At 30.0% G+C, this 23,474-nt stretch overlaps 6 protein-coding genes across 11 annotated transcripts in view; 3 read left to right on the top strand and 3 right to left on the bottom strand.

Moving 5' to 3' along the window:
• Positions 1–538: 538 nt before the first annotated feature.
• On the bottom strand, positions 539–12,507 carry LOC115241687 (UHRF1-binding protein 1-like). 5 transcript variants are annotated; one of them, XM_029817564.1, is made up of 18 exons: positions 12,335–12,503; positions 11,612–11,813; positions 11,313–11,504; positions 10,950–11,175; positions 10,700–10,866; positions 10,464–10,623; positions 10,070–10,327; positions 9,746–9,985; positions 9,602–9,628; positions 9,073–9,165; positions 8,803–8,984; positions 8,447–8,684; positions 7,134–8,356; positions 6,900–7,034; positions 4,689–5,060; positions 4,437–4,584; positions 4,172–4,185; positions 3,060–3,184 (listed from the first exon to the last, which is right to left on the bottom strand). In XM_029817564.1, the coding sequence occupies exons 1-18, from the start codon at positions 12,376–12,378 to the stop codon at positions 3,182–3,184; spliced, it is 3,924 nt and encodes a 1,307-aa protein (XP_029673424.1). In that variant the 5' UTR covers positions 12,379–12,503; the 3' UTR covers positions 3,060–3,181. The 5 variants fall into 5 exon arrangements, 4 of the variants coding, with proteins under 4 accessions (XP_029673422.1, XP_029673423.1, XP_029673424.1 ...); XR_003884950.1 differs by lacking the exon at positions 4,172–4,185 and adding an exon at positions 3,892–4,056 and having other exon boundaries at positions 3,072–3,184; XM_029817562.1 differs by lacking the exon at positions 4,172–4,185 and having other exon boundaries at positions 539–3,184.
• A 158-nt stretch (positions 12,508–12,665) lies between these two features.
• On the top strand, positions 12,666–13,516 carry LOC115241697 (Sjoegren syndrome nuclear autoantigen 1 homolog). The gene is made up of 3 exons (XM_029817582.1): positions 12,666–12,926; positions 13,102–13,301; positions 13,399–13,516. Exons 1-3 carry the CDS (start codon positions 12,845–12,847, stop codon positions 13,498–13,500), a joined length of 384 nt encoding a protein of 127 aa, XP_029673442.1. The 5' UTR covers positions 12,666–12,844; the 3' UTR covers positions 13,501–13,516.
• Positions 13,517–13,667: 151 nt separating this feature from the next.
• LOC115241693 (beta-1,3-galactosyltransferase brn) lies at positions 13,668–16,147 on the bottom strand. Its single transcript, XM_029817573.1, has 2 exons — positions 15,946–16,147; positions 13,668–15,637 (listed from the first exon to the last, which is right to left on the bottom strand). Exon 2 carries the CDS (start codon positions 15,575–15,577, stop codon positions 14,192–14,194), a length of 1,386 nt encoding a protein of 461 aa, XP_029673433.1. The 5' UTR covers positions 15,578–15,637; positions 15,946–16,147; the 3' UTR covers positions 13,668–14,191.
• Positions 16,148–16,380: 233 nt separating this feature from the next.
• LOC115241689 lies at positions 16,381–18,798 on the bottom strand. Its single transcript, XM_029817568.1, has 3 exons — positions 18,528–18,798; positions 16,742–18,450; positions 16,381–16,669 (listed from the first exon to the last, which is right to left on the bottom strand). The coding sequence occupies exons 1-3, from the start codon at positions 18,557–18,559 to the stop codon at positions 16,656–16,658; spliced, it is 1,755 nt and encodes a 584-aa protein (XP_029673428.1). The 5' UTR covers positions 18,560–18,798; the 3' UTR covers positions 16,381–16,655.
• Positions 18,799–19,330: 532 nt separating this feature from the next.
• Positions 19,331–22,208, top strand: LOC115241694 (probable G-protein coupled receptor B0563.6). Of its 2 annotated transcripts, XM_029817575.1 has the most exons (7): positions 19,355–19,573; positions 19,892–19,995; positions 20,102–20,151; positions 20,458–20,684; positions 20,783–21,084; positions 21,209–21,443; positions 21,751–22,208. In XM_029817575.1, the coding sequence occupies exons 2-7, from the start codon at positions 19,982–19,984 to the stop codon at positions 21,958–21,960; spliced, it is 1,038 nt and encodes a 345-aa protein (XP_029673435.1). In that variant the 5' UTR covers positions 19,355–19,573; positions 19,892–19,981; the 3' UTR covers positions 21,961–22,208. The 2 variants fall into 2 exon arrangements, with proteins under 2 accessions (XP_029673434.1, XP_029673435.1); XM_029817574.1 differs by having other exon boundaries at positions 19,331–19,573; positions 19,892–20,151.
• An 80-nt stretch (positions 22,209–22,288) lies between these two features.
• The window catches only part of LOC115241688 (trafficking protein particle complex subunit 11), a 6,608-nt gene continuing 5,422 nt past the window's right edge, over positions 22,289–23,474 (top strand). The window contains exons 1-4 of the mRNA XM_029817567.1: positions 22,289–22,447; positions 22,582–22,783; positions 22,946–23,115; positions 23,220–23,408. Coding sequence (XP_029673427.1) covers positions 22,595–22,783; positions 22,946–23,115; positions 23,220–23,408 — 548 coding nt within the window. The 5' untranslated portion in view covers positions 22,289–22,447; positions 22,582–22,594. The remainder of the gene's footprint in view (positions 22,448–22,581; positions 22,784–22,945; positions 23,116–23,219; positions 23,409–23,474) is intronic.

The raw sequence follows: 23,474 nt of genomic DNA, 5'->3' as shown, positions 1-23,474 counted from the left end.
TATATATAATTTATATATATATATGTATTTATATGCAACAAATTTTTGAAATCTTACTAACTAGAGTAACTATTATAAAGTTATGTGTTATAGAAATAAGCATGTCTAAAAAAATCTTGTCAGCTGACAATGTTAATCTTGAAAATATATCAATCCAAAATACTATATACTTGCGTAATTAAAATAAAGTTAACACACGCGTTAACAAAAAATTATAAAACAGTTAATACAAGAATATTATTTTTATCAAGATAACAATCGCGTGTAAAACTTAAATGTATATCTTATAAACCCTAAATAATTACAAACTATAACACATTCTATATTGAATTGTGATATTATCATTTACATTGCATTATTAATTAATCATTTTCAACTTCCTAAAGTTTGTGTTATTGATCTAATAAAATACATAAGATATATGTAAATAAGTACTTAAAAACATATAAAAAGAAAGAAGTCAGGTTCATATTAATCAATTTTACTCGATACAGTTACACATAATGTTTGCTGTTAATTGGATAGCAAGATTATATATGCAAATCTTCTTATTATTGGCTATACATATTTGGTATTTATTATTAAAACTTTTATATGTGGCTGTGTAAGAAGATGGAAGAGAAAAGCAATCCCTTACTTATATTTAAAATATACATCAATATTATATAATATATATAAAAAATATAATATATGAAATATATATACACTCCCATTATATTAGAAATATATTTATTTAAAAAAAAACTGAATCTAAAGATTAAAGGGAGATAATTTTACTTTCATTCTCTAATACACAAAAGCATTTGGTATAAATATTAGCTTTCCAGGAAAGGAACTATATAAGCAAACCTTAGGAAGTTGATTTAAATCAGACTTGAAAAACAAGAGAGACATTGATATAATTAAATTGCAATAAAAATTATGTTTTTGCAAAATATTATCGAACTATATAAATGTGTTATATAAGCAAAACCTTCATTATAAGTATGATATGTGCATTATAAAAAGCTTATCTGTATCTGAAACTAACAAAAACTGCAACTCTTTCACTTTTTATCTTCTTCTAAAACTTACTTATGTCATGCTATCTTCAAACATTGCGTTTACTAGTCATATATTAGATGATTGTGTTTTATCATTTCAAATAATTGTATTATCATGTAAACACACCATACCTTGTACGATCGCGATATTTCTATTAGGTTGTATTTATTAGAAAATATTTGTCGAGAAAACGCATTGTTCGAAGTTGCATCTAAATAATGGAAGTTCATATCTATATTACAGATGTTAGTAAGAGCACAGAAGTCTACATTATGAAACAAATTTCAATTGTATATATTCTCGTAATCATCAAAAAATACTTTTCATTTATGTAAGATTGACCAGCAACCCGTTGAAACTAAATCTATTAAAATCAAATTCTGAAAAAACTATCAATTGAACCAATTGTGAACTAAAAACATGTTAAATATACTTTGCAATTCGTCATATTTCACAATTCCTTTTCATTAAAAATTTATCAAGTTAATTCATCGTTTCTAATGTTTATACAAATTACCTCAAGAACCCTAATGCGACTATTACGGACTATAGACCAACATTTCCGAATTTTACACAGTCTTATTGGAACGCTTCATACATCATCTTTATCATTATTACTTGTAATTTTCATCATTTGATGAAAATTGTTAAATTAGTCAATACAAAATTATGTATATGATATAATGCGATACCAGGTCACAATTCTCATTTAAAGTCTATCTGTAGGCTCAACTAGTATATATTACTAAATTACAATCATCTGTTTTAAATCATTATGTTTCACAATACATTCTTACAATTCCCATTTATATAACATCATAAGAATGTCAAAATATAACAGATCGTAAAATTAATCAATGAATACATAATTGCGATATACTGACTAGCGCACTTTGCTTTCTCACTATATGTACATATACATACATATCCTTTTGAAATTCTAACACAAATATGGTGCACAAGTATACTACAAAAGGTAAATTGTACAAATCGGTTTCAATTATTATATTGGAAAACATAAAGAGATGTCTAGCAGATTTCTTTATCAATCTAGTTTCAATCTGGATTTATAAACAAATCATTTTCCTCATTTACTTAGATCTTTGTTACTTTAAAATTATTACTTTGCTCTCAGAAGGATATGTATATCTCACATATAAGCACACATAAATACATAATAAAATTTATATGTATAATATAATATATATATATATGCAGTCATATGCAATTTTCAGCTGTGCTATCCATAAATAACAGACACGCAGGCGATTTATCAAAAATTCATACCATACATGAATTACTAATTTAACAGTCAAACAAAAACATATTAATATTACAATTTATTATCGCCTTGTTACAATCATGATAAGAAAATTTATATTTTCCATTTAAGTTCGTATATGCGTCACATGCGCATCTATACGATTCTTATCACTGTGTTTTAAAGTTTAAGCAAAGGAGCTAAACGGCAGTTACTAGCGTAATTACGGTAGACAAGAATAACGTATTTCTGAAAACAGTTATAGACAGTCATAGCGTTTTCAGAAAAATTAAAATCACTCTAATTCTTGTTAATCTATATGTAAAGTTGAAACCTCATAAATATAAATCTTTTTATTTATAAAGAAATGTAAAATTTTTTGTTTTACATAAGATTATCCTAAGTTCATCAACAAAAATATCTGCATAAATATATTGCAGAATATAGAAAGTGCAAGTGATTAAGACTTGGTAGAGCTGCAACATTTGGAGCAATCAAAACAACTGGTATGCTATCTCTTAATAGACCACGAAGCTCTATTACTACCTCCAGAACCCTCCAGTTTTTGATTACGCAGCTCAGTAATAGTTTCATGTAAGATTTTCTTTTCTTCCAGAAGACTCGCGATATTGTCTTCTGCAACACTCAAACGAGATCTTATTATGTCCGATTCCTCTTTCGCGCGCATTAATATCGCGTTTTCTTCCGATAATCTTTCCAGAGCTCCCATACGACGTCTCAATTCCTCGTTATCCAATTTCAGTTGTCTACTAGATTGTCTCAGAACATTCAATTCCCTCTCACACTCTATATTCTTAAGCGTGTGACTGTTATTACTCGATAACATCATATTTGAACGGTTCTCCTCCATCGTAGTTACTAAAATCACAAGAAAATTATTATTTTACCTACTGGATGAAAATTATATTATATAATTTTAAACAGAAACATACAAATACGACAGCGTTTAGCTTCTTTTAGTAGATGTAATAATCAGAAATAGTGGCCATACTAAAATATATGTCACATCCATGTCATATATATGTGTATATATATAATTTATAATAAATATAAACTAGCTAAAATTTAAAGATAATTTGACGAATTATATAAGATTAATTTAAACATACTATAAATAGTGTTAACTAAGATAGAAATACTTATGACAATAGATAATTTTAAAAAAGAGTGTATATAATATAATAATATAATTATAATAAATGTTCTTATATAAAGTTGTATGAAAAAAATTAACTATATTGCCCTTTATTTTTTATAATTAAAGAATATAATGTCAATATTTTATAACTATCTATATAAGACAATCAAGATGCAGTTTGATGAATTAATAATTTGTAATCATAAAGAAAACAGCGGTTAAGAAAATTTATTAAAAAAATATTTCCTGCTATTAATTCCCAAATTTTCAAGCATATCTTTATACAAGTCTAATAAATAATGTATAAAATATAGAATAATAAGGTAATAAAGGGTAATAAAGAGTAGAATGAATAAATATAATTAATGTTACTAAACTAACAAATTTTTCTTTTATATGAATAAATAAGATTATAATTCATGCTTACTTAAATCCATATCTAGAATATTCTATCTACATATATATACTGCGGGTTTTCCATAAAATACAGTCTTTTTACAAAAATCTTTTTTTAAAACGCCGAATCTTTACAAGTCAGCGTTTTATAAAAAGCCTAAACTTTTTTGTAAAAAAAACAGAATTTATAAAGATTCTGTAACATAAAGATTATGCATGTATCAAATAATATAATATCATTTTAAGCTTGTGCAATAATAAGCAGCAAGAAACTAAAACTACTTGTCTACATGTGTTATATCAATGCTCACATTAGAAAGGCCGCCTGGGTGCACAGAACAATTATGCAATATGTAATGTTAATTACTTTCAAATCATAAATCTGCCACTTGCGCAATGTAAAAATCTACATATAATACCAAATTACAGGTATACGTATTTACAGGCGCACAGAAACGACAAAATCAAGATTAAGATCACATGAAGATCGGAAAAGAAAAAGTCAACTCAAAAAAGTTAACTGGCAAGTGGCAGAAACAGATGGATACAACTGGCTTAAACAATAGTGTTACTTACCGACTGGTTCGATGTGAAACGCACCGCTCATGTCCCGCGCTATTCTAAGTTTGGAAATATTCAAATCTATCGGAATCGGACCCGGGGAAGTTATGTTATTTGGCGGACGATCTTCATTCAAACGTAACGATATATTTTCCAAGAATATCTGAAATATAATAAAATGCACGCTTGTGAGAATAAATCGAAATTATATATTTCGAACAAAAGAGGAGATTACATCCGCGACAATATATTGCGAACAATATCTACCTGCATGGGAATCGGTTTAGGTATAATTTCGTCCTCTGCCAAATCCGCTAGACCCGTCACCGAGCTCATCGATAACGCCATCGCTATGTTAGCGACTTTCATGTCTAATTTGTCCTCGAATAAATTCATAATGCTCTCTTTGTCATGCACGTCGATGCCAGATGTACGGGATGTGTCCTGTTCGGGCAATTTAACGCGATCTTGATGTGCTTGCCTATCACTGTCGTTAGTAATCTTCTGGCTGGCATTCCAAAGTCTGTGAGAATCGTCCGCATCTTTTAAATTATGATTCAAACGTAATTTAATGCGCGATCTGCAGTCTGAATCAGATGGTAATTCTACCCAGCCTCGAGATCGCGAACTGAACTTGGTCTATCAAACAGAATGGCATAAATAATATTAAATTTAGATGGATCTTGAAATTATATAACATACAGTTAATAAAATATCTCTATGTTTCTATATATTGACCTTACGTTATTATATTCAAGTTATAATACCGTATTGCAAAATTAGACTAATTAAAAATATGATTTGTATTCTAACTGAATATCTTTATGAATATTAATTGTAGATCACAAAAGTTGATTGTAATTTGACAGTACATAATTAAAAATGTAATTATTAAATTTGTTAGTTATGGAATGGACACATTATAAAATGTGATAATAAGATATTACATATGCTAAAGCACACTTTGTGAATTAAGATTTAGCATAAAGCAAAAAATATCATTCAGATGCAAAAGCATATAGATGCACAAAAGCAATATTACATAGTGTTTAATATGTGAAACATTATTTTAATATAGTCTCATTTATAGCAATATATGAAGCAAATGAAATGATGCATGTTTCCAGTATGTTGCCATTTATGCTTATTGTAAATATTGTAAATAATGCAATCTCATCACTAGTTTCTAAAAGTCAAAAATCAATATCACATGCCATATATTGCCACTACAATCTAATTAATTAACAATTTCAAAATCGTATTTATGTCAATTGTTCTGTGTCTGGAAATCATAGAAGAATTAAAAGCAAAAATCGCACTGGTTAGTAAGTTCTTTAATATTTAACAATAAATAATACATAATCTTTTGACAAAGTAATCTTAAAATTACTTTGTTAAACAAATGTAAAAAAATAAAAGCAGAAATATTTGATGCCTTTGCCCTATTTTAATAAAGCAATGTTGCAAAAGAAAGATTACCATGTGACTATCATATACAATCATACATTTAAACATATCATTAATTACTACTTAAATATATATCTGTCTGGTCGGCTTTCTTTATATAGAAAATTTACGTCTATTAATAATAATATATGGCAAATATGTGTAATAATAATAATTATTATTTTAATATATTACAACATTTTTAAAGTTTTGCATTAATTCTATGAGAAATCTATCAATAGTGTAATAATAACAATAAAATGTGTGTATGTGTGTGCGTATGTATGATGTGGCTCAATATCGACGCATGCATTTTTTAATAGTGTTTAAGATTAATAAATGTATGAATGGTTTTGCCCAATACCTTTCTCTTGACCTGCCACAAGTGCCACATAAAAACATTCACAAGAGAAGGAGAGACGCAGGAGAGGCATGCAAAAAAGTTAAGAGACAAAAATCGTATAAATATATATTTATAATAATAATATCAACTGGTTGTAATATAAAAACAATGAGCAAATTACTGCAAAACTACTCGAGTATTAGTAACTCTTATGCACAAGTCGCTATTTCGAATATATACTCTAAATGGAAAGGTTTATATACTATGATTTATAATCACAAAGTTATATATAGTTTCAATGCGTTTTTTCATAATTGTAGTAACATAATTATGTGGAAAAGTCATTATACTAGTGTTGAAAAGATTATTAAGTTGTTCCAAATGTAAGATTTTATATGTGAATATGTATATAATTTTTTATTTGAAATATATATTTTAAATTCACATATAGATGTCAAATAAACTTTATTTTCTAGATTTGTAATATTTGACGTAATAATATTGTTATATTGTGTAAAAATAATAGAAATTCCATAGTAAAAGAAAGAAGAGAATAAATTTTTTTTGCAGCAATACAATTAATAATAAACTTTGTTTATTTAAAAAGAGCGTAATTGTATAATAACAGCGTAACAAATATATATATATATATTTTTTATATTGTTTCGATTAAGATAAATCTGGCTTACCTGAAATTCATCCCAGGGTATAGACGAACACTCATCATTGTCGATGTTAGAAACTTGAACTTTAATGACAGATGAATAACCGCAGGACTGTTGTAAAAATTCGACTTTTGATAGTTTAAATGTTACCATGGAAACCTATGGATAACAAACAGAAAGATTTTATATATTTTTACCATCTTTAATAATCATGAAGTGATTTGTGCATGTACGCAACGTTGTTTATGATATACTTACTATATCTTTTCTTTTGCATACACTGTCCATAGATTTTTCACTTTGCGTGTCAGGCGTTTCTTCTATCACTTCAGTTGCTTCTTCTACTGCTGTAATCCTAATCGTGCTATCGATGCCGAATACCGCGTCGATCTTTCCTTGATCCTGAAGGTTCACCAAAACATAATTCTCGCTATCCGAGCTAACGTCACTTCTCATGGACATCGTATCGCTACTACCGTCTTCCGGGGAAGCCTTCAAAGCCGAGTCAATTGATGTCATTAAGTTGCTGAATCCTTTTTTCATAGACGAGAGATTGACGTTGAAATTATTCGGAATGAAGGGCGTGTTCGAGATCGAATCCGACTTGCTGTGTTTATTATGCGTAGCTTCAACCGCATGTTTCTTTTCGTCACTCGTACCGCCAACCGTAGATTGTGATCCGCTACTCTCGGGAATGCACCACATCGCAGGATTAGCCGGATTCTCCTGATCGCCTTTTTTCGTGCCGTTTTGCTTAAAAGTGACGACTGGTTGTGATGTTGGAACAGGATGCGAATAATCCATTGACAACATCGACGACGCCTCGCTCTGAGGCGTCTCCACGTCGTTGCTCGTGTTCATTCTCTTGGCGCTAAAATCGACACGCGCGCTCACATTACCCATGTGCCAGGCCGTGGACGAGCCGATGAGATCGTCCGCTATGCTGGACGAGTCAGGCACAACGGATTCTAAATCGCCGCCGGAATTCTCCTTACCGGGTGTATGCGATGGCATCACAAACGTCACCTCCACTTGTGGTATCAACGCGCCTATAATCAACGATCCACCGCTCTCGATTTTCAAAATCTTATTCGAGTCTACGGCCAGATATGTAGCCATTTCGGAAAGTATCTCCGACAATCTGAGTAAGAACAAGTATTGATAATGATTTATCTGTACGCTAACCAGATTGCTTATGTACGCCAATCCATGAATATCGGCACCCAAGGACTTTTCCGCAGTTGGCGATGAACCTGCGGTAAAATGACACCACAATGTCAAAGGAAACGCGTCTAGAAACGGCACGGGTCGATTTTGGCCGACGGCCCGCGCACCAAAAAAATCTCCCCACACAGGCTCGAAATTGCAACACCACACATCCTTCGCCTCGGTCCACAAGAGTTCTCTACTCAGCTGACGCAGCAATTCATTTACGGAATTACTACTGAAATTGGGCGGTATTTGCCTAATATTATCAGTGCCTAGAATATAAAAAAAGGGATTAATGGAAAAGAAAAAGAGAGAGATCTAGATATTTATTATCGATATGTACGAAATCGTAAACACCGTACCTCCGCAATGCGCTAAAAATTTATCTGTTACTACGTGGAAGTCTCCTGATTTACTGGGAAATTCTGCACCAAAGAACATTTGCCCCATCTGAAACGCATTTAGGCACTGTGCCAAATCTGTCCTCGAAGATCTTTCCATAGATCGAACATTCGTTATAGATGCCCTGGAAGTTTGAATATGCAAAGACTTCGGTCTGTCCTTTTGGTTTGGATACTCCTGCTGACTTTCAAAAACTATCTAAAAATATATATTTTTTATATTAATATTACTAAAATAAGAATGTGATATAATATTTATAATATATATTGAGTACACTAATTATATATATATATAATATATATACATCCTAACTTACTCTTGGAAGTATAGCCTCTATCTTTACATCAAAATATATTAAACGTGAAGAACTCAGCTGCTTGTTTTTTCCCATAAGAGAATGATGAAGATTCAATGCAAAAGAATTAAACCAAAGGCATGAACAGACATCAAAGTTTATTTGAATAGGGTTAAGCTGTACATAAAACTTTGGTGGTGGCACTAAAATAAAAAAATTATACATTATTTTATAATTAAGTTATATTAAAAAGAAGAAAAATATATTTTTATAAAAAAATCATCTGCTTACATGGAAAAGTAATATCCCCTGGGTAATAATAATAAGTAAACTCAGCATGAAGTATTGTTACATCTTCTGGAAGACTGAATCGATCACGATCACCTAAATAAACATTTAATTTAAATAAATATAGCTAAATAATCAAAGTACAATTTTTTTCAATCTAAAGATTCGCCTGTCTCTCATGCATAATAATCTCTTTTATTGTAATACAATTCAGTCTCGAAGCATTAAAACAGCATTCAACAATATCATTTATAAAAAAAACATATAGCATAATTTCTCTGTAATAAAAAGAAAATCGAATTACAAATATAATATTAATATGTAATATCAATATTTTCTTCATTGATCTCTCTCTAATATCATTGTACATTATGTAACAAGTTATAAATTATTTTTAAATCATTTAACATAAAATACACATGATATAAAAGGATGAAAAATTGAGTAAAAAATAAAACTATTTATCAAAATAGATCGAGTTTAGCTAGAAACTTCATACATTACATTTACACAAACTACTAATCTGTTATACCTGGTGTATGCTTCTTCCTCGCTTGAGCTGTACACAATTATCATAAATAAAACGGTTATTGACAAGCTTGATGTTTGAGAAACGTCATTCTTTTTAATAAAAAGAAAAAAAATTCGAATGGATATTAAATATGAGTAAATATACCTGTGATAAATTCTTTCGGTATTGGATTACGCGACGTTGTTGTCACTTTATACAATGTAAAATCGTCGATCCTAATAATAATGCACGTCGTCATTAGTTTAGCAAGCTGCTCCAAGACATAATTTTTCACTGGATTACCACTAGGATGCTGAGACTTCTTCTGCTCGGATGGTGTTACATTCGGATTTTGCGATTGATTATTTTTCTCCAAATGTTCTCCAGAGCCTTTCATACCACTAGCTGTTGAAAAATGAAATGAATGATACAGTTTTCAATATCAATTACATTCCATATATTAACTATTCACTATATGTATGCACAAACCTGTTACATTTCCTTGGCTTCTTGTTAGAGGAGAATGTTGCGTTCTACCAGAATCTATAAGATCCATGAACTGACTTCGAAACGAACTTAACGATTGTTGCAACCATTGACTATGAGGTGTAGCATTCTCTTTATATTTGGCCCAATGCTTTCTATCTGCCATTGCCAGATGGTATGGATAATAATCAATTTGAAACTTAACTAATGAAATTTGTAATGCACCACCATCCTTCAGATCAGGATGTAGTGATCTACCTCCTATTTCAATAAAAAGTAAATATTATATAATGTAAAAATCATATTATATATAATAAATACTTAAAATATAAAAAAATAATATGTTTAATAGATAGCCAAACACATGAAAACAAGTATAAATCTCTTTTAAACTTACCACCAGCATCATCACATAAGTGAAGATCAATACGCTGTGAAAGAAAATGGTATGATGTTTCTACAACATCGTATCTTGTAAATATTTTTGATATCGCTGAATTGTATTGATTCTTTGTTCTGCTTTGTTGAGATATTTGTGCCTGATATTCTGGCAAAACCTTAAATTAAGAATGACACACAAATTAATAAATCACATTTGTTTATATATTAAAATTTTAATAAAGCTATGCAAACCTCTAATTTCCTTGCAGCTTTTGTTTTTCGTTCAAGAATGGTAGCCTTCTCTATAAGACCACCCAAAGAATCGAGAAAATGGAGTGCAGCTTTCAATTGTGAATCTGTTAACACCCACAAAAGATCATCCAGAATAATTACTAGTCTGGAGCCCATAACAAAACAATCTGTAATAAGATAATTAATTTAGCAATAATGTAAATAATTTATAATATTTATTAAAATGGGTATTTGCATGACTTTAACAGACCTGATATCCTCTTCTTTATTGTTATTCGACATCTTGCTTGATTTGTTAGTAAACGAAGTGGTGTCAAATTTTTATCCTTAGTACTTTGGGCTTCTATTCTAACAGTTTGCCATTCTAACTCTTTAAAGATAAGTAATTGCCCTCGATCAGGATCCTTCACTCTAGTGGTTCTGAGGTCACAACGTTGCCATGTTGCTGATTTTGATTCTACCATAATCCGATTCATCTAAATAATACAACAATTTTAAGTAAATGTCAATTTCAATGTCAAAATCTCTATGTGTTTAACTTATTGCTTCACACACATTTACTTATTTGTTAAATATTATGTTATACATTGTAATATACATTATAATATCATACCTGGACTGAAGCAATAAATGCAGGACTTTTAAATGTAACCAGTACAGTATTAACAGCTACTGTTATTCCATCAATTACTTTATGTATAAAAGAATATTTTGTAGGACCTGCATATGATGACATACCCTGAGGGGAAAACATGCTTCTCAAATCCTCGCATGTTTCTACATCTATATGAACTTCATCCAAACTCTATAAATATAATACTTTATTTGTATTACTTGCAGTATGATAAATAGTAAAAATAATATGTAAAAATTTTGAATATATTTTTATATGTATATAAAACTATTGTTTACCAAAAAGATAGGAACGCTTTTTAGTTTGGTCCATTGAATGCGAAATGAAACTTTATTACACCAAGCATTAGTTAGTCTTAACCATGATGGCAGCTCTAATAAATCTGTGAGGACTATTTCATCAAGTTCTAAGTTTGTCAGTTCTCCTTCACCCTTAAATGTGCTTAAATTTATCTTATCAGCGGATAAATTCTTGGTGAACCTACAATATTTATAAAATAAATGCTCCACATGCAAAATATAATAATTTGTTATTATTTGCAAAAATGTAATAAAGCAAACTGCATTAATCTATATATTATTTGGATGATATATATATTAACATAAGAATATATGAATTTTTATATAAAGAATATATTATATAACTGTCATATGCTTTGTTTCAACAAATACACAAAAAAAAAGAGGTTTTCATTGACAAGTAAAAGCCAAAAATAAATCTGCAATGGCATATGACAAGAGTGCTCTTTTAATCATAAAAAGAAAATACTTTCTCCCCGATTACTTTCAGCTGTTTTGCGAATGTACTCGGTATTATAATTGTAGAACGCATAAAGAAAAAAATGTAAAGTGAATAATGATAAGACGAATGTTTCAAAGATAAGAAAGTGCTTATATGACGTGTGACTTATGGAACGACTTATGAAAGTAATTTTCAGTGTCAATTAAAAATGCGAAGTCGCACTGTAGGTTAATTAATTTGCAATTACACGCAAATAATACCTTGACAAGTGTTTCAGCAACTGATTTTTGATAATCGAGACCATTTTTTGATTATATATCCTAATTCTTACGGCGGTTAAAATATCTCAGCATGGTTAGTTTGACACCACATATTTATGATGATCTACAGTTGTCGCCAGTTGTCGCGAATAAAATAATCTTACCAAACCCATTTTACTACGGCTGCGTTCCGATATTCACTGCCAGTACTAAAAATCTATAGTGTACGTGACATAAACTATAGACAGTCTCTCTGTCAGTACTAAAAATCTATAGTGTACGTGACGTAAACTATAGAATTTCTGTAACACTGGTAGCACTGACATATCAAAACGCAGCTCATTTCATTTGCACTAGTTTGCACTTTTTACACTCGATTAACGCATACAAGATCTGTCAAAATCTATTTGTGTCTATGTATGTGTGGTCATTTAAATTAATATTTGACAACTAATTGTTGGTAAACATTGTCTACTTTTGATAGCTTTTTCATCGTTATACACACTTTTTATGAAATTTTCTGCGAATGGAGGGTTCATGATGTCTCAACACGGAGCTGCTCTGCAAACGTATAACCAGGAACTCGTTAAATGTAATTTTTTATCCCGTTTAAAAATTATTATTATCAGTCGAATAAAAAATCTCAAATCATTTTATTTTGCTATAACTTTCTCTAATTTAATTTCCTCAAGAATGGAATAAATATTTCAATGTTTCAATAATTAATTCCATTAGGTTCGTATATCTATAACAAAATTTTTTTGTAGGTTTAGAAGAGATGAAGCTAAGGCGAGCAGAGCTTCAATCTCAAATAGTATCTCAAGAAGAAGAGAAGAATAATTTGCAACGTGAAATCGAGAAAATGTCGTGTAAACTTACGCATTTGAATGATAGTCTGGCAAAAAGAATCGCTGTCAGAAATGAATATGACAGAACAATTGCTGACACTGAGACAGCATACATGAAGGTAAAGATTATATTTTTATCTTTTGCTAAAAATTGATATATATTGCTCTTTTATAGTTATATATTTTGTATTTAAATATATTTTTGCTTTTCCACAGATTTTGGAGAGTTCACAATTATTGCTTAATATGATAAAAAAAGAAGCTGTAAGCCTGGATCAGACTTTAGTTAAAGCTAAAATTGAGAAACAATATCAATAATAAAAAAATTATTTGATAAAAAGAACTTACACGAGACCATACATATATATTTATATAGAAAATGTATTTATTAAATTATCAGTCATCACAAAAGTACAGTTACTAATTAAAAAGTACAAAATTGTGTAAATATACACAGGCTCTTAGAAAGGTATAACTTTTTTAACTTGAGCAAAATTTATTAACCATAATATACATATATTATTTGACAGTTTTATATAAGAATAACACTAATCAGTCTATGGTTGAATAAAATTTATAATTGTGCAGTAATTACAGTTGTAAAGAAAACTTGCAACAAATATAATTTATTATAATATAATTACAATTATAGGTACTACTACATTTTGGCAGTATTGTTTAATTTAAAAAGCATTGCATAAATGTGTAATATTATAATTTTAATTTTTTATTACAGGATATATATGTATATAAAGACTGATTATATAGCATAAATTCTATTCTAGAAATAAAATTATGGAATATTTTGTATAATAAACTGAATATTTTTATACAACTAGTATTTTATATATTCTATTTGCTATATATATGTATATGAATAATTATATCAAGATATTTTTACACAAAAAAAACTATTGTTAAACATAGTTTTCCATTTTCAGGTTAAAATCATAATTATATGAAAGAATACACTATATAAAATTTTTTGTTTTGATATCTATAAACTCTTTCAAGCATTTCCAAGAGCTTTCTGCTCATTCCATACTTGTAAAAGTTCATTTGGATCTCCATATCCATGAGATGTTATAACATATTTGTAACTATATTTTGTATAAGCTTTTTTATAAAAGTGAAATTCTTCACAATGAAATGGTAATATATCGGCTTTTTTAGCTATTAAACCTAGAAAAATATCATCAAACCTAAAATGTTTAGTGTAAAAACTGGTGTAATATAAATCTAAAAGAGCTTCCCTAGAGAGAATATATGCACCGGCTGTGATATACGGCGGCCATAAATGGTATGGATATTCTTTCAATGAAACATACCATTTAGAGAATTTATGTCGATGTGGTGCAGATCGCATAAATACAAATCCTGCAAATAACCTAATATCATCTGGTAGTTCAAAATCGAAAAGCTGTCGCTTTGTTCTATTTGACACAGATGTATTTAGCTTAAACGATTGTCTATTTCCTGTTTTAAAATTTTCATTAATTCGTCCGTTTTGTTTCTTATATACATTATTTTTCTGACTATTATTTTTTATCGATTCATAAATAGTAAAACTTTTAAAAGGCATTTTATTTATTTTTAAATTAAATGTTGCATTTTTATTACTGAAATTACTGAGAGCCTTATAATCCGTTAGATCTGACTGTTTGATTTCTCTTTTGTGTGCACTATATACTTTCCTAGATTCCATTAAGTAAAGTGGATAATTAGTTGGGTTCCTGATAAATGTTGCTACATTTTTCACTGACACATATATATCATCATCGACAAACATATAGAATTTTGAATTGGGACAATATTTTACTAACCATTTAAAACTCATCATTGTTTTTATAGTATTATTATAGTATGAATCTATGAAATCTGCTTGTACAATATCTTTATAGATTGTCGCTTCTAACTTTAGCTTAGCTTCTATTTCTTTATCATTTGGATGCATACCTACTAGGAAAATAGTCCTCGCTGGCACATCAAAGAATCTTTTTTCTATTCCCCATGAATTACGTATAGCGGTTCTTCTATCAAAGTTCTCTATAGCAGATTTTATTATATATACAAGACGGAGTGTATGATCCACATCTTCTTTACATTTCTGTGGCTGTTTTAGCACAAAAGCATATTTGTATTCATTTATAGGCTCAACTTCAGGTTTTTCATTGCGTCGCAATGCGTTAACAAACTCATGTATGTTGCCTTCGTATGGATATATAAAGTTTTCATCATACGTGACTTCAAATAGATGTACAAATGCTCCAAAAAATTCTAACAGTGCTATCATACCAAAAAAAAAGAGGATATATCCTAACTTAATTTTTGATATAATACGACGACACCTTTGTAAATAAAGGCGAAGAAAACAGCATTGAAGCAAGTAACACATTTTATCAGTGATACTTTTGCCTATTATTTTTTGTCAATTGCTTCTCTCCAGTTATCAGCTCTGCAATAGAAAATGTTATTGTATAATTCTAATTGTATTCTTTATTTATAGAAATGTGTATGTATATGTATCTTCATAAATTTTTTCGATTAAGTGATATTTTTAATATCCTTTTATTAATTTTTTAAAAATTGATTTAAACTCTCAACAGTTCTCAGAAGGAACATTAAAATGGATACAAATACAAAAATTTTTATAATATCTAAATATAATTTAAATCTAATTGTTTTTAATTAAATTAATAAGAGAAACTTATATATGCACAAGAGTACACAACACATGGTTAAATTTATAAATTGGCAACTTACAAATTGTCAATAATCATTTCTTGTTGAAATAATACAAGAGAATGTATAAATATTCTTTATATATTATATATTCCGTTTCAAAATTATAAATATCGGAATGTAACATTTTCTTTATACTTTTTTTCTTCAGGATACATCTAACCAATTTCTGCTAAATGCAAAATGCATACAGTGTATCGTGGCGCCTCTACAGGAAACTTAATCTAACTAAAAGGCCGAACAGCTGATTCGACGCTCACGCTCACGGTGTGATCAACTTGAAAAAATTATTGCAGTTTTATACTCATTTATTAAAAACTTTTAGAAGAAGTAAGATTTTCTAATATAATACTCTAATATATTCTCTTTTTTAAAATTATATATTTTTAATATTTTCTGAAGTTTTAATATAATCTTTATATTTAATTATTTTATATTAACTTTAATAATAAAGTACAGTTATAATAAGACACGATATCTTGCACTCTTATCGATTGTAATAATTATCGAATTTAATCAATCGATTACTTTTAGTAATCAATTTTTAATAAATTATTTTATCTTTTCGTGTCTAAATTTTGCTCGCGATGTCAATCTGTCATGTCCTTGCATCCGACATTTGTTTATCTGCCGCGTTTACAGATAAACTCGATGACTCGGAAGGACGCGCGGTTTCGGTTTTATTTCGATTCAATTGCTGGGTTATCAATTGGCGATTCAGTAGTAAAATATTACTGAGCATTATCTGAAAAAAATCATTGAATATATTAGTGATCTGTTTTTCGTTAAATAACGTTATAATAATATATGTTAATACCTCTATTTATATCGGATAATTGCTTTAAATTCTCGGTGATTTTTTGCACGATCGCTTCCGATGACATTTTCGAGTTGTTTTCAAATGTCAAAGATGCTGTGTCATTGTTATACATTGCTTCCGTCTGCATTGATTTTTCAATTTCCTGTGAAGTCACATTTAAATGAGATGCAATTTTATTCGATGCGAGAGATGCATTCTGCAAATTCGGTGCTGAATAATCGTACGAATCATTTTTATTGACACTTATAGAATCATTGAGTGCACTGGCGTTAGACATTTTAATGTCTAATGCATGATCTCTTGTCTCAGAATTTGTTAAAGTCTTTTCTTTTTTCTTCCTGGACAAGTAGGCCTGAGAGGCATTTGAGAGAAGTTCAAAACGCGTCGATTTTATCTTTCTAACTACAGTTATATTATTAATTTTCGATAAAAGATCTGTTTTCGCTTCGTAAAAGCGTTGAAAATGACTTGAGGAGAATCGATTGAGATTCTGAAATTTTCCGGCTCTCGTAAAGTTACGTTCTTCTTTACGTGGCTTAAATCTTACGGGCAAAAATTTAGGCAGAAATTTGATTTTTTTCATCGAAAGAGTTGCAATAATCGCGTCTACAGAATCCTTCGTTGCATTTTCATTTGTAGATCCTTTTCTTTTCTCTTCGACTGTCACCTCAGATTGATTATTTTGCAACGACGGCTTTGTGTTTTTCTTTTCAGTAGTATTATTTTTATATTCTGCTTCCTCACTGTTTTTGTTCAGGACATCTTTTTGCGATACGATAGGCGCAGTCATTCTTTTATTACGCGTCGATGCTTGAAGAGGATCGTCCCTTCTTGGTATCCGAGTGATCTCCGCTGTATTTTCGATGAGCGGAAATTCCCGGTGATTCCAATTCGTCTCTTCTTGCGATTCGCGAATAGGCTGCGAATTTATTTTGCGAATCACGAATTGCTTATTTTTTCGCGCCTTTTCCGAAAACGACGGGCTTTTTTTTACGATAATAAATACGTTGATATCGCCGTCGTTCCTCGGTGCTTCGGACTTGTTTGTCGGTGTGTTTTTATTGATCGGTTGAGTGGAAATGCGATCGAGCGAGAGAAATGTCTCTGACGGTGTTTTCTGCTCGAAGGAATTAACCGCAGGCGTTGTGGGGACATCCTTCGACATTGATGATGATACCATCGTTTGCTTTTCATAACGGGCGTTTGTCTCGTCGACATTTTCGTCGAATTCCAATAATTTCTCCGTGACACCGCGATTGTTAATATCAAGATTTAACCGCGCGTTATCGATGTTCGCCATTGATGTTAATCGCTCCTTCAAAGCGTCTGATTGACGATTTTGTGAATGTATTCGAACTCTTTCAAAATTCGTGGCCTCGTTAATTAACTGTCGTACATATGGAGAATATTCTTTATTTTCGTCGATATATATTTCTTGTTTTGGAGCACACGGATTGCTGTCGATGTTGTCTTTTAAAGGCTGTATATATTCCACATTTTCTCCAGGAATAAATGAAGAATGCGCAGTTTTCACAAATCCGGCAGGTGGTGGAATAATCTTTTTTGGAAAATCGTCTATTAAATTTATCGTTGTAACATCTGTCTCAAAATCATTGGAATAAATAGCATCCGCAACAGGTGATCGGACCCGATTAGTATTCTTGGCAGTTGTCATTACAGCGATAGAAATAACCATATTCCATATCCTAGATATAATAAGAAGAGACTATGACTAACATTTTCGAATAATGTATGAATCGATTGAAGAAAGGAAGATAATTACCATATAAATCGAACTATCCAAAGATGCTTCATTGTGTGGCTCTTCACGCGCACGATGATAATAGAAAACTTTCAAACTAGAATAGATTAGTTTATTTTTTGAATTTATATTGTATCCCCACCTTTGAATGTTGATATGGGACATCATATATATATATATGTATCTATAATCTACGTCGCTTTTTTAGAAAATAGAGAAAGCAGATATACTCTGTTAGATATATTCAAAACTTTCTTTTCTATATATTCAAAACTATTCTAATGTATGTGTACATATCTGTTAAATATAAATTTTATTATTAATTATTATTAATTGTAACAGGATTATCTATAACCAAAATAAATTCGTACCATTTTTTTATAAGATTTTATAAGAGCATATAATTATTATTTATAAAAGCATAAATTATTTTTTTATAAGAGCATAAAAAATAATAATAAGATTATGGAAAGCTAGTAATAACTTTTTTAAAATTACCACAAAATTAAAAAAAGAAATGGCAATAACACACATATCCTATTATTAAGAAATATTATGTATGTGTGTATTCACACATTAGCTTAATATACACAAACTTTTGATTAATTCCTATTCTAATTTTTCTTTATTGCGTAATACATACAATATATCTCTATAAAAAATATTTATTCATGATAATAATTAATAATAGATCCTTATTATTTGTTCAAGCAGTTTGACCTGATTTAATAAAAGGTTTAAGTCTATCGTTTGCTGCGTGTTTAAATAAACCCCATACACAGCTCGACGGAGTTTGCGCAGTGTCTATTTTTCTGAAGACCCATGAGGTGAATATGTCGCAGGTAAATCTATTAGAATCTATCATGTCTTTATTGAAAGTAGATTTGCCGTTGGCTAAGGGAAGAGAAACAGGCGATAATGTGCATGTGATAAAAACGTGAAACATCGAAGAAGAAATAAGTTTTAAATTACTTAATCGATAATACAAGGTTCTCTTTAACGACCACATTAATTCGTATAATTAATAATCATTAAAACTTTACAATGTTAACAGGAGTGATTGACGGGTTCGTATATATTTTATGATGTTAATAAAAAATTCATTCACTCATTAATTCAGCTGATTAATTATTTCGTTTTTTTATTGGTAACATATTATGCGTGTGTATGCGTCCGTATGTATGTTGTTGTTGCATTTATCTCAATTAATTGGTAAAATTAATTAAATGTGCAAAGGTAATTTTATTATAAAGTAAAACAATATGTTTCAAAATGACTATGCGCGACAGTTTATTTTCAATGATAATAATATTGTAGATATCGCTTCTCTCTCTTTCGTGATTGTTATGTGCAAATTTTAATGAAATAATTATTTGTATTTCCAGTACGCAGTTGTGTTGCGAGGACAATTCTACTATAATCGGACATGTGGCCGTCGAGGACGACGTTATACGAAGCCGTGTAACGTCCTTAGTATGGACTTCTTACGGTATTATAGTTCCAATTATATTAGCCATTGGTGTTTTCGGTAATATGGTAATCCTTATCGTGCTGTCCGGCCCGGTGTTTCGCGGAATCGCATACTTGTATCTCAGCGGACTCGCTCTGGCTCACATCGGTGTTACAATATCTTGGATAACAATCAGTTTGTACAGTTTGATTCTGCAACGCATATTGAGAAAGATATACTGCTCGAACGAACAACAATCGGCGATTGCGCACGTCCAAATAAAATTCAAATCAATTGAATAAATTAAAAGCAATTACGATGATCGATATACAATGATTAAGATTATTACTTGATTATAACTAATTTTAATTGGCAATGTCTACAATTACGTGCACGTATTAATTCGATGTTCGTTTGGGTAAAAACAATTTTTCTCTCAGTGTAATAATGAATACAGCACTATATATAATACACAATGTTATGATACTTTTTATATTTCAGCACTAAGATTGGGTTACGGTATGAATAATAATTATTTGTCAGCTTTTTACTATGCTCATCTTGAGCTTGTTGTTCTGAATGCTTTTTCGGCTGCCAGTGTTTTCATCATGGTCTGTTTAATCGTGGATCGATACGTTTTTGTATTCTTTCCGGCACGCATTCGTACCGGAAGCACGCGCAAGAATGTTAATACCTTTATACTGTCTTCGTTTATCATCGGTTTCGTGGTAAAAAAAGCGAGATTAAAAAAAAAGTTATATATGTAATAAAATAGATTGCAATATATATATATATATATATATTTTTTTTTTTATTTCGTTGACAGATGAGTAGTCCGTTATCAGTTATGAGGACTGTTTATGCAGAACAGGATGGACCTGATATGTTTTTCACATTACGCGAAAACGTGTCCGTCACGCAGAGCAAGATATGGAAAATGTATATTTGGACAATGGAAATTATAGTGCGATTTTGCCCGTCGATTCTGTTTATCGTATTGAATAGTTTGGTCATTAAGAGGTTTTTGCAACTAAACGCACAAAATCGGCAATTCCACGCTGCCACGGACAAGTTTCGTGCTAATAATGCACCTGACACGTCGTTATTATCTCGCAATCGAGGATATAAGTATGTAATAATTTGTAAATAATTCTTTTTTGTATTTTAATTTGAAAAATTGAGAAGATTCATATAATTCATATCTATATATCATATTCCCCTAATATCATACATAAGATCATTCTCTTTGTAGAGAGGAGCAACATTTGGCGATACTGACGACAACAATGATTTTGTGCTTCTTTGTCACGACAATTCCGCCAGGTCTCATGTCGATACTATATATCAATCATCACCCGCTCGATCTGGCTTACCAAACCTTTCGAGTGTGCTCAGCGATCATCGAACTCAGCAATTATGCTATTTATATCCTTATATATCTCATTTGCAGTACAGAATTTCGAAGAGAATTACTGCGAATTCTACAAGTGAGTTCATACATTTTCACATTCAGTTCGTTAACTGCGATAATTGTCGTTCTAAGATCACATTAAAAATCAACAAATTAGATTTTTAATAAGCAATAATTATGAAAATAACGCCCTTAAAAAAGAATTTCGGGATTGTATTAAATAAATTAATACACATCATAATTTTTTTATAACTAAAGAAATATTGATAATTGATAGGTTGATTTTCTAGCATTATATATTTTATCATTTTTACATTAAAATTCTCTCTGTAACATATAACGGCGGATATAATATAACTTTTTAATTTTTCGAAAAAAAACAGGGAAGATGTAATGAAAATGCGATGCAAGATGTTGATCAACCGATAGGCGAAATCGAAGATTACAGTCGACACGGCACTACTGTTCGATTAACACCAGAACATACCAAATTAAATTCCCCCGAGTCCCCGACTAAAGAAGCTAAAATGGAAGAAGATTTACAATCGTCAGACGCTACTGCTTTTATGTTAGAGGGTCGCGTTATTGCATAATTATATATAATTGTTTATTAGGACCAAAAAAGAAAACTATACTTATATTATATATATATGTTTGTACTTATCACGAATCATCGTATTATATTTATAATGCATCCGTAATGGTAAAGTTATGTTTATGTAACGATTGTCTTAAATTATAATGTATTGAATAATTAATTTTAATTGTATTACAAGTGTGATATTTATCGAAAATTTCGATTATCAATGAAATTAAATTAAAAAATCGAAATTAACCCTTATTTGCCCTTATATATATTTTAATGCGACTGCGTGTTTCGGCACGCTTCCTGTATCCAAACCTAACCTAACCTTACCTAACCTAAGACAGCTGCTCGCAACTTCTTGCTGATGATAATTTATAATCTACCTGTCAAAGTTCAAAGTGTGTGAATATGATATATATTGATAAACATTGATTACGGTGTTTAATTATAAAGCAATTTACTCTTTAGCGACATATTCCATGTAGTTTATCTGTGTAAGTAGATTCAGATATTATTATATTATATTATTTGCAAAAAATCATAAAAGAAGACGTTAATACTAAAATGAAGATAATGTATTAAAATATCAAAAGAAACAAATCTTGATGATTATTATTTATTTTTCTAGTAAAGGCTTCATAATGTTTGAATTGCCAACGGAATTGACAGCTAAGCCTTTAGCTCTGATAGGTTTGACTGGATTAGACATTACAAATCCAGTACACCGCTCTATTTGGGATGCATTTAGCAATAATCGTAGACCGGATTGTGCAGCTGTTCAGTTTAAACTATTGAGTTTATCACATGAATTTCCTACTGTTAAACCAAAGGTATATAATCTGTTTGATAGCAGATTACTGGGATAAGTTCGTGAAAGAATATCTCTTAAATATTGGAAACTATTTGCTTGACATTGCTATGTATTATTTTTACATTTACACTATGTACTATTACATTTACATTGTTTACATGTACTATTTTATATACTTTAGCGTAGTTCATATGAATGGTACATACCTAAAGGAATCTTAAAAAGAAATTGGATGAATAAATATCTCAATGATATTCCTTCTGTAGTTGTTGTATTTTATGATTTGGATTGGAATGATCCTTTATGGAATGAGAAAAAGATGGAGTGTGCCTCTAGAGTACAATCTTTAAGGTAATTATTTATATAACTTACTCAAGATATAATAATGCAATCAATTTAATTGTTGTATTATAAATATAGCATTAATTTTTTAATAATTATAATATTTTTCTTAGAGCTGCCCTTGATGGAAGAAGTACAAAGATAGCTGTAGTATTGATACAGCATGCTCTTCAACCGCTTCCTGGTGCTGAGGATGTGGTTGCAACTGAACGTGCAACAGCATTGTGTGGAGCTTGTGATTTAACCGCGAAGTTTTTGTATATTTTACCACATGCCGATCATTTATTGGGATATATATCTAGGTTTTTAATAGTTCTTTCTATTCTTTTATTGTTTGCTCCCCCATTTTTTTTTTTTTTTTAGTACAT

This window comes from Formica exsecta, unplaced genomic scaffold, assembly GCF_003651465.1.
Source record: "Formica exsecta isolate Colony F162 unplaced genomic scaffold, ASM365146v1 scaffold504, whole genome shotgun sequence".
NCBI classification, from domain to species: Eukaryota; Metazoa; Arthropoda; class Insecta; order Hymenoptera; family Formicidae; genus Formica; species Formica exsecta.
The sequence above is the reverse complement of the archived record's forward strand: the minus strand, read 5'-3'. Positions and strand labels throughout refer to the sequence as shown.